Source organism: Pituophis catenifer, unplaced genomic scaffold (genome assembly GCF_029215685.1).
Source record: "Pituophis catenifer annectens isolate HBS135680 unplaced genomic scaffold, rPitCat1.0.hap2 SCAF_12, whole genome shotgun sequence".
Taxonomy (NCBI): domain Eukaryota; kingdom Metazoa; phylum Chordata; class Lepidosauria; order Squamata; family Colubridae; genus Pituophis; species Pituophis catenifer.
Genome location: NW_027256892.1, coordinates 19,226,715 through 19,242,403, shown reverse-complemented (window position 1 = coordinate 19,242,403; position 15,689 = coordinate 19,226,715). Strand labels below are relative to the sequence as shown.

Sequence of the window (15,689 nt, the reverse complement as noted above, 5' to 3'; positions counted from 1 at the left end):
TTTCTTTCTTTCTTTCTTCCTTCCTTCCTTCCTTCCTTCCTTCCTTCCTTCCTTCCTTCCTTCCTTCCTGTTTGTTTGTTTGTTTATTTATTTATTTATTTTGTATACCGCCCTTCTCCCGAAGGACTCAGGGCGGTGCACAGCCAAAAAATAAAACCAACAAATATATAAAAGTTAAAAAAACAGTTTAAAGAACATATTAAATAATCTGGCCGCCACATGTTAAAAACAGAAACAACCCATTAAAATTTAGTATTTAGGCCAGCCCAGCTTGATGAAATAATAGCGTCTTTGAGGGCCCGGCGAAAGGTGCGTAGGTCAGGGATCATACGTATCTCCGGCGGCAGTTCATTCCAGAGGGCAGGTGCCCCCACAAGGAAGGCTCTCCCCCTGGGGGTCGCTAGTCGGCACTGTTTGACCGACGGCACCCTGAGGAGTCCCTCTCTGTGGGAGCATATTGGCCAGTGGGAGGCTATCGGCGGCAGAAGGCAATCTCGTAAGTACGCAGGTCCTAAGCCATGGAGCGCTTTAAAGATGGTAACCAGCACCTTGAATTGCACCCGGAAGACCACCGGTAGCCAGTGCAGCTCGTGCAGGAGCGGTGTTACACTGGTGCGCCGTGTCGCTCCCATAATCACCCGCGCGGCCGCATTCTGGACCAGCTGGTTCCTGTAGTCCGCAATTTTTTCTCTGGAAATCCATTTCTACTCCTACACCATTTACGTCCCGTTGCCTCCTGAAAAAGCACCTTTGGGACAACCATGACCTGGATGACTGAGAATCTCTACAGACTTCTAGCTATCCAATTTGGGATGAACGCCCTTTGAATGGTCCACCCGCCCACCCACCCCAGTTCTATGCCGTCCTATTTAGGCATATTTTTGAGGCCAGGTGCATACGTAGAAACCACATGCACACCCAAACCAGACATGCATGCAATGAACTGGTAGTAACAAAATGTGAAACCCACCGCTGATCGACTCACATTTATTGATGACATTTATGACAGTGTCCTGGAGTCTTGTGATTTCCTTTTGTGACTTTCTGACCAGCAAAGTCAATGGAAAAGTCAGGTTCACTTAACAACCATGTGACTAATTTAACAACTACAGTGATCCACTTAACAAATGTGATGGGAGAAGTCATAAAGTGGGATAAAACTTGCTTAACAAATCTCTCACTTTAACAACGTAGGTTTGGGGCTCAATTGTGGTCATGTGTTGAGGACTACCTGTATGAAAATTCCCTATGGCTGGCTAGGAAATTCCAGAAGTTGAAGTCTACCCTGAGGAATTCCAGAAGTTGAAGTCTACCCTGAGGAATTCCGGAAGTTGAAGTCTACACTGAAGAATTCCGGGAGTTGAAGTCTACCCTGAGGAATTCCGGAAGTTGAAGTCTACCCTGAGGAATTCCGGAAGTTGAAGTCTACCCTGAGGAATTCCGGAAGTTGAAGTCTACACTGAGGAATTCCGGGAGTTGAAGTCTACGCTGAGGAATTCCGGAAGCTGAAGTCTACCCTGAGGAATTCCGAGATTTGAAGTCCACACTGAGGAATTCCGGGAGTTGAAGTCTACACTGAGGAATTCCAGGAGTTGGCATATATATGTTTGCATTGAAGTCTACCCTGAGGAATTCCGAGATTTGAAGTCCACACTGAGGAATTCCGGGAGTTGAAGTCTACACTGAGGAATTCCAGGAGTTGGCATATATATGTTTGCATTGAAGTCTACACTGAGGAATTCCGGGAGTTGAAGTCTACACTGAGGAATTCCAGGAGTTGAAGTCTACACTGAGGAATTCTGGGAGTTGAAGTTGAAGTCTACACTGAGGAATTCCGGAAGTTGAAGTCTACACTGAGGAATTCCGGGAGTTGAAGTCTACACTGAGGAATTCCGGGAGTTGAAGTCTACACTGAGGAATTCCAGGAGTTGAAGTCTACACTGAGGAATTCTGGGAGTTGAAGTTGAAGTCTACACTGAGGAATTCCGGGAGTTGAAGTCTACACTGAGGAATTCCGGGAGTTGAAGTCTACATTGAGGAATTCTGGGCGTTGAAGTCTACAGATCTTCAGTTGCCATGATTCAGAAACACTGTCCTAGACTGTACAGAAGCAACCTTCAGATCAATCCCTGGTTTCAGAACCCGTTTCAAGTGTTGAAGAAAGTGGAGAGTTGCACTACCCTGACCTCTGTAAGTTTATGAATATGTCTGAAGGGCTGTTGTCCCCCCATGGGGATTTAAGGTATCATAATGCCATCCCTTCATTGATGATTTTTCCCCCCCCACCATCATGGGAAGTTGTTAAAAACTGACAATGGGGAAATGTAAGTGAAAGATTGAGCACCCCACTCAAATTGGCAACATGTGTGAAATGAGCTCAATTCCTGCTAATTGCAAAGATATATACAGTACATGTTATTGTCTTGGGCATAGCATGGAAGTGAGCTGTTGCTGATTTCCTCTGGGATAATTTTGATTTCCAAGTTTATCTTGCACCCCAAAAATTAACTGTGGTCTCTCATCAAAACAGTAATTAGATCCAAACCTGGGTCAGGCCCAAGCCTGCAGAGAAAAGCAACAAAGATGATTAGGGGACTGGAGGCTAAAATATATGAAGAACGGTTGCAGGAACTCGGTATGTTTGGCTTAATGAAAAGAAGGACTAGGGGAGACATGATAGCAGTCTTCCAATATCTCAGGGGCTGCCACAAAGAAGAGGGAGTCCAGCTATTCTCCAAAGCACCTGAAGGCAGGATAAGAAGCAATGGGTGGAAACTAATCAAGGAGAGAAGCAGCTTAGAACTAAGGAGAAATTTCCTGACAGTTAGAACAATTAATAAGTGGAACAACTTGCCTCCAGAAGTTGTGAATGCTCCAACACTGGAAGTTTTTAAGAAGATGCTGGATAACCATTTGTCTGAAGTGATGTAGGGTTTCCTGCCTAAGCAGGGGGTTGGACTAGAAGACCTCCAAGGTCCCTTCCAACTCTGTTATTCTGTTCTATTCAATCAAGACCAATCCTTTAAGAGCATAGACGGACCAATAGACAGAATCTTGCCAGACTAAAGTTATAACCTTCTAACCTAATAGATATAGCCTGGGAGATTCTAGAATCTGGTTACTTTGAATCTCTTCTTGGGATTGTACAGTCTCTTGAACTTTTCTTTCTGGGAATGCTGGGTTGGCCAAATCCTACACACACACACACACACACACACACACACACACACACACACACACACACACACCCTCTCTGCTGCTGCAGATGCACAACCCATCACACCCTGCTTCAAACTATCCCAACCCAGGCCAGAGTTCCCACCTGCTGAGGCTTCAGTAAGATAGAGAAATCTTCACCCAGCGTATTATCCCAAGGTTGCAACCTGCAAATAGGATGGTATAGGGTAGAATCCCATTTGGGCTCAGCACCAGATAATGTCTCCGGATAGGTGAGCTTAATAGCCGAGCAGACAGAGGGTGGAAAAAAGCGTAAAAAGTGTTAAGCAGCAGTCAGCTCCAAGGGGCCATTATGTTCCAACTGCAATGATGTTTACCTATAGGACCTGCTTCTTTACCCATTAATCTCCCATTGCACTTAAAGAAAGTAGAACTGCAGTACGCTCCAAGAATCTCTGGCCTGCCTATTTTTGAAGCATCTGGAAGTAGTGGCCTTTTTAAGAGTTTGCAAGTTTGCAGAAGTGTGAAAAGATGGATCCCGGAGTCTGGGTGCATTCAGAACGCCGGCAACTGCAATTTATTTCCTTCTGTTTGCAAAAGTGCTTCCGAACGGGGCATAGAATTCACATTTGTCATTTTCTTTGCCATCCGAAAATGGCTTTTTCTTTCTCCCTGCCAGTTTCACACTTCCCCCCCTTTGGCTAACGTTGACTGTTTCCTCCTGTGTTTTTAATAGCATAGGATCTCAGGCTTGTCTGTTCTTTCCTTGGGTTGAAAGGCAGACACGGAGGGAGAAGAAACAGATTTTCAGAGGGAAACAGCAAATGGGGAGGTCTCCAACGGAAGTTGCTGTGGGGCTCTCCACACGGTCGCCCCTCTTCCCTGATTCCTTAAGAGACAGAGCTTAATTTGAAAAGAAAACATTTCTTAGCTGCACAAAATAATGGTGTTTTTTTTTCCTCTGGAAGCACTTCTGGCATATATATGTTTGCATAGAGCAAGATGTGTAACAAGATGCAAAACCTGGCTAGTTTAAGCTTGCTTGGCTTGGTTGCCTGGTTAGAATAGAATAGAATAGAATAGAATAGAATAGAATAGAATAGAATAGAATAGAATAGAATAGAATAGAATAGAATAGAATATTGGAATGAAGAGTAAGGTGGAGTGGAGTGGAGTGGAGTGGAGTGGAGTGGAGTGGAGTGGAGTGGAGTGGAATAGAATAGAATAGAATAGAATAGAATAGAATAGAATAGAATAGAATAGAATAGAATAGAATAGAATAGAATATTGGAATGAAGAGTAAGGTGGAGTGGAGTGGAGTGGAGTGGAGTGGAGTGGAGTGGAATGGAATAGAATAGAATAGAATAGAATAGAATAGAATAGAATAGAATAGAATAGAATAGAATAGAATAGGACTATGAATGGAGTGGAGTGGAGTGGAGTGGAGTGGAGTGGAGTGGAGTGGAGTGGAATGGAATGGAATGGAATGGAATAGAATAGAATAGAATAGAATAGAATAGAATAGAATAGAATAGAATAGGACTATGAATGGAGTGGAGTGGAGTGGAGTGGAGTGGAGTGGAGTGGAATGGAATGGAATAGAATAGAATAGAATAGAATAGAATAGAATAGGACTATGAATGGAGTGGAGTGGAGTGGAGTGGAGTGGAGTGGAGTGGAATGGAATGGAATGGAATAGAATAGAATAGAATAGAATAGAATAGAATAGAATAGAATAGAATAGAATAGAATAGAATAGAATAGAATAGAATAGGACTATGAATGGAGTGGAGTGGAGTGGAGTGGAGTGGAGTGGAATGGAATGGAATGGAATAGAATAGAATAGAATAGAATAGAATAGAATAGAATAGAATAGAATAGAATAGAATATTGGAATGAAGAGTAAGGTGGAGTGGAGTGGAGTGGAGTGGAGTGGAGTGGAGTGGAATGGAATGGAATGGAATGGAATGGAATGGAATAGAATAGAATAGAATAGAATAGAATAGAATAGAATAGGACTATGAATGGAGTGGAGTGGAGTGGAGTGGAGTGGAGTGGAGTGGAATGGAATGGAATAGAATAGAATAGAATAGAATAGAATAGAATAGAATAGAATAGAATAGGACTATGAATGGAGTGGAGTGGAGTGGAGTGGAGTGGAGTGGAGTGGAATGGAATGGAATGGAATAGAATAGAATAGAATAGAATAGAATAGAATAGAATAGAATAGAATAGGACTATGAATGGAGTGGAGTGGAGTGGAGTGGAGTGGAGTGGAGTGGAGTGGAGTGGAGTGGAATGGAATGGAATGGAATGGAATAGAATAGAATAGAATAGAATAGAATAGAATAGAATAGAATAGAATAGAATAGAATATTCCAATATTCTAGACCAAGTCAAGTCCAAATAATGCTAGACAATTCCTGGAAGACTGGCAGCTAGACAAATTAGCTATCAACAGGCAGATTGAGATAAACAACATCTACATACCACTCAAAAGAGAGAATAAAAAAAAAAAGCTGAAAAGGAAACAAAAAGGACCAAAACACCTCCTTGCCAGCAATCAACACCCAGATAAGCAGAGACTAATATCAGGATTAATACTGAGCCTGGTGGCGCAACAGACTAATAGCCTGTTATTAACATTCAGCTGCCTGCAATTACTGCAGGTTCGAATCTCGCCAAGGCTCAAGGTTGACTCAGCCTTCCATCCTTTCTAAGGTAGGTAAATTGAGGACCCAGTTTGTGGGGGCAATAAGCTGACTTTGTATAAATATACAAAAGGATGAAGGCTATTGCTTAATGCATTGTAAGCCGCCCTGAGTCTCCGGAGAAGGGCGGCATATAAATCAAAATTAAAAAAAAAATACCAAGGAAACAATCAAGCAGCGAACAAACCCAATCAAGTAACAACCAACTCAGACAATCAAACTGTAAACAACAGCCTAACCATGACACCACCAACCACCAATACTGACGGGGCAAGCCACTTGTGTATAAACACAGAGCAAACCTCACACCCTCCTAACGCTGATGTTATCTACTTGGATAATGAAACGTCTGCAAAAAACAACAACAGCCGCCAAGCTCAGAAAACACACAAGGGTCCCACAATCATTGTTCTCCTCCTTGTCCTTTTCCTTCTCCTCCTTCTCCCACATTCCACAAACATTGCTCCCTTCTAGCATTGATGATGTTACCTAGTTAGTTCATGAAACATCTGCAAGAAAACCACCAAGTTCAGAGAGCACTGAAGACCCCAGTGCAGAGGTCGGCAACCTGTGGCTCTGGAGCCGCATGTGGCTCTTTCATCCCTCTGTTGCAGTTCTTTGTCACCAGTCAGCTCCACAATTGATAGGGCTTTCAGTTAAGATAGATAGAGGAAAAAGGACGCCGCACTAGGAGACACTATGGTGGGGGAAACTGGACTTCCGGCTGGCTCCAGAATTGAACGAGGGGCTTCCAGTTAGGGCCTTTGTGGCTCTTTGAGTGTTTAAGGTTGCCGACCCCTGCCCCAGTGAAAGTATCTTTCCTCTCCTCTCCTTTTTACTCTATGGAAAACTAGCGAGGTTCCTTCTGAAATGCTTCTCTCACCTTCTGTAGACTGAGAAATATTTGACTGCTGGTTGTCTCGTCTTTGCCTCTCCATCCTGCCTCCCAAGGCCATTCCCACATACCATTAGAACAGATAAAATTGTATCTGTAACTACCCCACAGATAAATCCCATAAGCTTCTAGTTTGTGGTTATCTTTGACATAAAGAAAGTTGTCTAAGGAAGAAAGCACAGCCCAGTTAGTCAATGAATGGCCTTTTAAAAACCGCTAATATATGTTGTATATTCTAATCGCCCCTACGGGGACCAAGGAAAGGAGTGGAGGTAACTAGGCAAACCTGAGTAGCTCAAATGCAACAAAGATGATTAGGGGACTGGAGGCTAAAACATATGAAGAATGGTTGCAGGAACTGGGTATGTCTAGTTTAATGAAAAGAAGGACTAGAGGAGACATGATAGCAATGTTCCAATATCTCAGGGGCTGCCACAAAGAAGAGGGAGTCAAACTATTCTCCAAAACACCTGAGGGTAGGACAAGAAGCAATGGGTGGAAACTAATCAAGGAGAGAAGCAACTTAGAACTAAGGAGAAATTTCCTGACAGTTAGAACAATTAACCAGTGGAACAACCTGCCTCTAGAAGTTGTGAATGCTCCAACACTGGAAGTTTTTAAGAAGATGTTGGATAACCATTTGTCTGAAGTGGTGCAGGATTTCCTAACTAAGCATGGGGTTAGACTAGAAGACCTCCAAAGTCCCTTCCAATTCTGTTATTCTGTTCTATTCTAAATCCTGCAATGAAATTATCTGGCCTAAGACCACAATGAGAGGACAGTAGCAGTGGCTGTATAAAATTTCTCCTACGTTTGTGCTTTATTTTCGCTTTGTGTAGCGCATCAAAATGGAGACGTACATTCACATCTTCGAGAGACGTTTTGCCAACAAGCACTCACACTGACTCGTTGCTTGGTCTCGTGCTTTAAAACCAGGCACGCTTACACCTGCCCACAAAAGAACACACGGAACACAAGAGAGCTCGGGAGATTTTTCTTAGCGCTCCACAGAAAGAATGGTGCTGAATGAAGTGTGCCATCATAACAAGAATGCACTGTTCAGCACCGCTGTTTTTACACAATGACTTGTTTTCAGCTCTTCTTTCGAACACAAATCCTGCACTCGGCTATTGGCTGCTCAGTTCGGCTGTGATATATTATATTAGATATCGCAAGCATGCAGGGAACAAAAGCCCGTTGCTTCATCACATGCGAAAGCAGATGGATAACTCTCGCCATGCTACGGCCCCAATTGAGCCCAAAATTTTTATTGCTAGGCAAGGCAGTTGTTAAGTGAGTTTTTGCCTCATTTTACGACCTTTCTTGCCACAATTGTTAAGAGAATTGCTCCAGTTGTCAAGTTAGTAGCAACAGCAATAGCGCTTAGACTTTTATTTATTTATTTATTTATTTATTTTATAAAATTTGTATGCCACCCTATCTCCGATGACTCAGGTCGGCTCACAACGACAATCGACCAAGTGACTGTTAAAAATATACATAAAAAATATCAAAAAAGTATTTTAAAAAATTAAAAAATACTACCCCATCAGTCCAGGCCGAGGGACATAAATAATCAGGTTTTCAATTCATGGCGGAAAGTACGAAGGTCAGGGGCCAACCGGAGCCCCAAGGGAAGTTGATTCCAAAGGGTGGGGGCACTCACAGAGAAGGCTCTATCCCTGGGTGTCGCCAGCCGACATTGTCTAGCCGATGGCACCCTGAGTAGGCCCTCTCTGTGAGAGCGTACCGGGCGATGGGAAGTTGACGCTGGTTGCAGGTGGTCCGACAAATAGCCTGGCCCTAAGCCATGAAGGGCTTTATAGGTTTATAGGTTTATATACTGCTTCACAGTGCTTTTACAGCCCTCTCTAAGCGGTTTACAGGCTATTGCCACCCAACAATCTGGCTCCTCATTTTACCGACCTCGGAAGGATGGAAGGCCGAGTCAATCTTGAGTTGGTCAGAATCAAACTGCTGGCAGTTGGCAGAATTAGCCTGCCATACTGCGTTCTAATTACTGTGAAGGAAAGGAAGGGAGGGAGGGAGGGAGGGAGGAAAATAGCCATAGCACTTAGACTTATATACCACTTCACAGTGCTTTGCAGCCTTCTCTAAGCAGATATGCTCAACAGACCTGAACTCTGTTCCAACTGCCAGTTGCCTTATATAAACATGCTCTGATGCTACCCCTTCGCTAAACCGGGCATGGGCATGGCCAGCGCATGACTCATCCGGCCTGAGGGCTGGGACATTCTACTCTCCCTCACCCTCTGTTCCAACTGCCCGCTGCCTTATATTAACACACTCTGATGCTACAGAGTTACACATTCTACATTAAGTTTCAGGCTTTAAGTGTCAATTTATCATGCCCGATCACATACCATATTTTTTGGAGTATAAGACATACCTTTCCCCCCCCAAAAGGTGGTGAAAATTTGGGTGCAACTTATACACTGAATGTAACCCCACCCACCCACTGGGCCCCATCCTATGGCCTCTGCCTCCCAGCAATCTACCTCCTTGCAGCAAGAAGAAACAGCCCATTTCAGCTTCAGTACAGCCTAATTAGCACAAGCTAATTGTCCGTTGGATCGGCCTCCCGACTCTCAGCTGTTTCAGGCTGCAGAGATTGCAGGTTGCGGGCCTCTGCTGCTTGCTGCAAGGAGGTAAATTGCTGGGAGTAGATTTTTTTTTTCTTGTGCTAATCAAGCTATGCTGAAAACGAAAATGAAAGTAAAGCAGGCTATTTGCTGTTTGCTGCAACGAGGCAAAATTGCTGGGAGTCAGAGGTAGATTTCTTTTTCTTGTTTTCCTCACCAAAAAAGATAGGTGCGTCTTATAATCCAGAACGTCTTATACTCCGAAAAATACGGTAGTTTCATAGCGAAGCACGGACATCCAGCTAGCTGTACTGAAATATCCACATTTCTCAAAGAGTTTTTCCATATGATCGTTGTGTTCTCATGTGAAATATTGTAAAATTTGGCAATGTCACTAGCTTTCAACTGTATCTAATTAAAACAACCAAAAGGACATTTTTTTGTAAGTGTAGTCTCAGGAGGAGTGATGACACCATTTTTGGAGTGTGATTAATATCATTAATGCCGGATTGAATTGGGAGAGCCATCACTTCCTGGATCTGTAGAGAAAAGATTCAATGCCTATGACTGACACTTCGTTGTAACAATATGTAATATAGCCTCTATCTAAAACTAAGGATTGTGAAATCTTTCTTTTTTTTTCCTTTTCAAGTTTTTTTTTAAATTTTTTTTACAAACATATGAATGTTTGAACAGGGTGGCACCTGGGTGTCATATATTCTCGTACAAATAAAACTAGTAGAATTAATCATAGTTATTACATTCAATCAACTGATATATTTCTAACAATGATGCACATTTATATTAAGTTGCAGTCTGTCATTATTCAATTATTCCACGTTTCCTCTTGTTATTGCTTTTATTTTATTATAGAAAAGTGTATACACTAATGTTCCCCCTTCTCTTATTTCTATCTCTTATTCTAACTTTTAATCATGTCACCCTTTATTAAAAGACATTTTCTTTCTATCCTACCTAACTTTTAGTCATGTCACCTACTTAAAAAAAGAAAAGAAAGGGAGAGAAAAGCAAAAGCAAATCAGAACTACAACAAAAAAGAGAAATCATCTATCCATCGTCTCTTGCCCGCTTCAATACTTTAATTGCTATGCTTTTTTTTTGGCTTGCCTCCCATATTCCTCTCTTGGATCTTTATCTCTGTCTGCATCTGCTTCTTGGCTGTTAAATCTAGGTATTTCTCCCATCCCTACCCTCTTCCACTGCCTAGTTTCCAAAATTTCTGCTCAGGCCCCTATCTCCCTTTCAAAGGTATCTTCCAACTCTCTTAATATATTTTCCCCCTGATTTAATTCATCAGTCACTGTTATTTTCATTGTTGTCTCTGGGATGGTGAAATCTCTTAATGTTGCTTGGGGACATACTGTTTTCTCACAGTAAATTTGTTATGGCCTCAGACCATAAATAATATTTTACACGTTTGACAAAAAGGGAAAGGAGGAGAGAGCAGACATTTTTGTGCCTGTGTTTTGACAGGACGTACGCTTCAGAATGAATATTTAATTAAACTATCCCCAGTAAATGAGATTGAAAGCTTTTTTCTTTCTAACGCACCCCCTTTTTCTGCACTGGGTGGATTTAATACAGAAAGCATTCAGGGTCTGCCATTCCTCACTCAGAATTTGTCGTGATGGGTACAGAAAATTTTGTCAGAAGAACTGAGTTGGCTGTCAGTTTAATCAATGAGTTTTTAGGCTCAATTTAATCTCCTCCACACCATCACCAAATAACCCTCATCCCATACAAACAACATGTCACATTCATGACAGATCCTTTCCCCTCTAACTCAGAGGCAGCAGCCTTTGAGAGGCGAAGCAACCAAGATGAGATGAGAAATGTAATTTGCAGTTAGACCAAAGTTGTGACCGGTGGTGAGAAATCCCAGCCTTAACGTCCATCCTATGGACAAACAGAATCCATTTTGTTGAGTATCTTCTCCAACCTGGTGCTATCTATAGATGTTGAGACAATCTCAACAATGATGGTGCCAATCAGAATAAGTTAACTGTCCAACAACACTATGGCTTCTATGCTGTCTCAATCCCTGCAGTATGACCACCTTTTAAGAAATTGGTGTTAAAAGTTGTTTTTTTCCCCCAAGTTTTTCATTTTCTGCAGTCTCTGTGGTCTCTAAGCTTAATATAGAACCACCATTAGGGCCTGTATTATTTGTTCCTCCACAGAAGAAATATGCTAATTAAATTCCCAGAGCTTCAGGACCAGAACTGTGTAAATAATTGTGGTACTCAGAAGAGTATCAGTGACAATGTAGACTAGTACGTCCTTTTTCTTCGTTCAAACTTGCTCACATCCGCACCTGTGAAGCTGTATCTGTAGCTATGCCAGCTACAAAACTTTCAGAAAATGGCCTGAGGATTCCATTCATGACACCCAGGAAGGGAGGGAAGGGGGGAGGGAGGGAGGAAGGGAGGGAGGAAGAAACGAAAGATAGGAGGGAGGGAGGGAGGGAGGGAGGGAGGGAGGAAGGAAGGAAGGAAGGAAGGAAGGAAGGAAGGAAGGAAGGAAGGAAGGAAAGATAGGAGGGAGGGAGGAAGAAATGAAAGATAGGAGCAAGGGAGGGAGGAAGGGAGGGAGGGAGGAAGGAAGGATAGGAGGGAGGGAGGAAGAAACTAAAGATAGGAGGGAAAGAGGGAGAGAGGGAGGGAGGGAGGAAGAAAGGAAGGAAGGAAGGAAAGATAGGAGGGTGGGAGGGAGGAAGAAATGAAAGATAGGAGGAAAGCAGGTAGGTAGGTAGGTAGGTAGGAAGGAAGGAAGGAAGGAAGGAAGGAAGGAAGGAAGGAAGGAAGGAAGGAAGATACTTATTCATTTTCCCTCACTTACTTCTCCATCATAAAAAAATAGATTCCCCATCCTAGTACAAATGACACTCATTGACTAGGTATACACACACCAAGTTAGCCATGAACTTCAAAGTCCATCGAAAGACTGTACTGCATGGATCAGGAATTTAAAGCCCAGTACTTAAGGTGACAGAGACCCAGTTTGGCATTATGACTTTAAGGCACCAAACTGGGAGACTGTGAATTCTTGTTCAGCTTTAGACTTTAAATCAGAGTTTCAACCTTGGCAACTTTTAAGACTTGTAGACATCAACATCCAGAATTCTTCAGCCTGTCCTGCTGTCTGGGGAATTCTGGGAATTGACATCCACAAGTCTTAAAGTTGCCAAAGTTGGCTTTAAACTTTGGATCAATTCCTTTTTCTCAGCCCAAGGAAGGAGGCAAGGGCAAGCTACTTTCTGAATGTCTAAGACAGGGATCAGCAACCCGTGGCTCTGGAGCCGCATGTTGCTCTTTCATCCCTCTGCTGTGGCTCCCTGTCGCCGGTTGGCTCCACAATTGATAGGGCTTTTGGTTAGGACAGGTAGAGGAAAAAGGGTGCCGTGCTAGGAGAAGACTCTATGGTGGGGGAACCGGACTTCCGGTCAGCAGAGGAAAAACGATGCCACGCTAGGAGGAGACTGTATGGTGGGGGAACCAGACTTCTGGCCAGCTCCAGAATGGTTAGGTTAGGACCTTTGTGGCTCTTTGAGTGTTTAAGGTTGCCGACTCCTAGTCTAAGGAAAGGAACCCACATAGACTAATCCAGGCAATCATCAGGAGCAGGGGTGGGTTCTAAATTTTTTTACTACCGGTTCTGTGGGCATGGCTTATTTTGTGGGTGTGGCTTGGAGGTCATGTGACTAGGCGGGTATGGCTAGCTGGTCAGAGTCATTTCTGGAAGGTCCTCGCCCTTCCGACCAGTCCTCGCACTTATGACCTGACTCATTTGTTTGCTTTTAACACTGATCAGCTGTAGGACGGCCCTTTGAAGCCCCGCGGCAAGAGTTTCAACAGTTTTTTTCCCTCTAGTCATCAGCTGGGACTCAGGAGGCAACAATAGATTGGGGGTGGGACCAAATAAAAGGTAAGAATAACGTGGATGGGGGGGTGGGGGGGGAGAACTGGTTCGGTGATGTCATATCGTCACCGCTACCGGCTCGGCCGAACCGGACGGAACCCACCACTGATCAGGAGTCAAGACTGATTCAAAGATATTTTAAAAAAAAGAAAAGAAAAGGAGATACTCTCATTGGCCAGTCTAAATGTGCAACAGACCTGGAGATTGATGCTTTCAGCAAGAGATCTTGCTGGCAGGACACTTTGGAAGGAATGATAATAAGGTATTAATTCCCTACTTCTCCCCTCCTTTCTGAGAAAACTAGTGAGGGCTCAGAGGCACATCAGTATTCTCAATGGGGAACATAATGCGCAGTTATGGAGAAGTCAATGGGGAACATAATGTAGAGTTAAGAAGACAAGCATGCCAATTTTCCTACCAGACTGTAAGAAGGTGAACGTATTGATAAAAAAATAATAATAATTCAGAGCTGTTTTCTTTCTATGTGCCACTCTGGAAATGTCAAAAGAAAATGTATCCGCATTGCTTCAAAATGTTCGCCCTGCTTGGGTTCAACTCTCCCACCTGTATCAAAGTTGGATTTTCTTCTGTTCAAAAGCACAGGAGGGGTTCACGCATCTCAATGTAATACATGACCGCATGGTAATTTCTGCTTAGGAAGGAAAAGCTCTCTACTGGTATTAACCTAACAAGCCCACATATCCCCATGGACCCCAAACAGATCAATGGCATATTTTAGGCAAATAAATCCTCCTGGCGATTCAGAGAGGCTAATGACTCAGAGACCCTCTTGTGTTAACCACAACTCTGATGGATTATTAAATCAGGGACAACCAATGGCAATAATAAAGATGAGCCTTGGGAAAATGCCTTTTTTGGGGGGGAAGTCATTGTCTCAGGCTTCCTTTTGCTCGTCGTCAGGAGCATTTCTGAGCCGGGTTCTTGAATTATTCTCCCTTTACCAGCGCAAGTACTTCAAAGCCAATTCTTTGCTTCTTTTCATTTTATGAAAAGCTGACAAGAAGTTTGGATCATTATCAGATGATAGAAGAGTAGTTGACGGAATAGCAATAGTAATAGCACTTAGACTTATCGTGTTTTCCCAAAAATAAGACCCGGGCTGCTAGGAAATGAGTATTACCTACTTTGTTGGGTTGGCAATATATAAACCATCAATATAGCTTTAAGACTGCTGTATTGCATCATACTGTGTCCTGATTGGTTAGCTCTGTAGCCAATCTCCTTAAGAGGGAGCTAGAAACATGATTTGTTTCTCTTTGCTGTTCTTGCTCTCTGATATCTCTGTATGCTACTGTTTGCAAATCCAGAAGAACTGTTTATTGTGAATGACTACGACGACTGGTAAGAAGACTTTGTTATTGGATTATCCCTGGACTGTCGTTTTGCTATCTCCTGCTTTATATGTGTATGACCTGGACTGTTTATTGGACTGTGCCTTAGTATTTCCTGAAAGTAAACACAACTCAGTGTATCTGTTTGTTAACTGTGTTTTATTCGTACCTACTCTCAATCGCTTTCATGTGCACATCCTTGCTATTCAAGGGTTACTCTGCAAATTCCTTAACACGGGCTTATATTTTTTTTTACTACCAAAAAGGCAACAGGTCTTATTTTTGAGGATGTCTAATTACTGACTCACCTCATGGTAGCGGCACTGACAGCCCCGCCCAGCAGAAGCCCATTGCTGGCCCATTTCTTCTGCAGGCCACTCACGTGCGTCACCCCCGGCCTCTGTTTCATCATCAGAGGCCTTCCAGAAAGGCCTCTGCAGCTGAGAAACGGGCTCTGGATTGATGCATGTGGCACCCCCTGGCTTCTGTTTTGCCATCAGAGGCCTTCCGGAAAGCCCTCTGCAGCTAATAACAGAGCTCCGGATCGATCTGGAGCACTTTTATTGGCTGCAGAGGCCTTCCAGAAGACATCTGACAGTGAAATGGAAACTGTGGATTATGTGTGCGAACAGCCACAAGCGCCCGCAGAAGAAGGGACAGCTTAGTGGACATTGGGCCTGCAAGGCGAGCAGGTGTCAGAGTGTGCGAGGCCTGTAAGTAGGGCAGCTCCACCCTCCCATTAACACTAGCTTAATTTTTACTCGTGCACCCGGAGTGGGTGGGTTCTTAATCAGGGCTTATTTTGGGAGGTAGGGTTTATATTGGGCACACATGTAAAAATCAAGCTTACTTTCAGGGTAGGTCATATTTTCGGGGAAACACAGTGCTTGTGTATATATTGCTTCACAGGGCTTGACAGCGCTGTCTAAGCACTTTACAGAGTCAGCATATTGCCCCCAGCAATCTGGGTCCTCCCTTTACTGACCTTGGAAAGATGGAAGGCTGAGTCACT

The 15,689-nt window shown here is 43.3% G+C and overlaps 1 protein-coding gene across 1 annotated transcript in view; it reads right to left on the bottom strand.

The window, feature by feature from the left end:
- Nucleotides 1-15,174, bottom strand: part of LOC139323098 (protein CEPU-1-like) — a 177,053-nt gene extending 161,879 nt beyond the window's left edge. The window contains exon 1 of the mRNA XM_070952318.1: nucleotides 15,060-15,174. Within this exon, the coding sequence (XP_070808419.1) occupies nucleotides 15,060-15,174 (115 nt within the window). The remainder of the gene's footprint in view (nucleotides 1-15,059) is intronic.
- Between the last annotated feature and the right edge of the window lie 515 nt (nucleotides 15,175-15,689).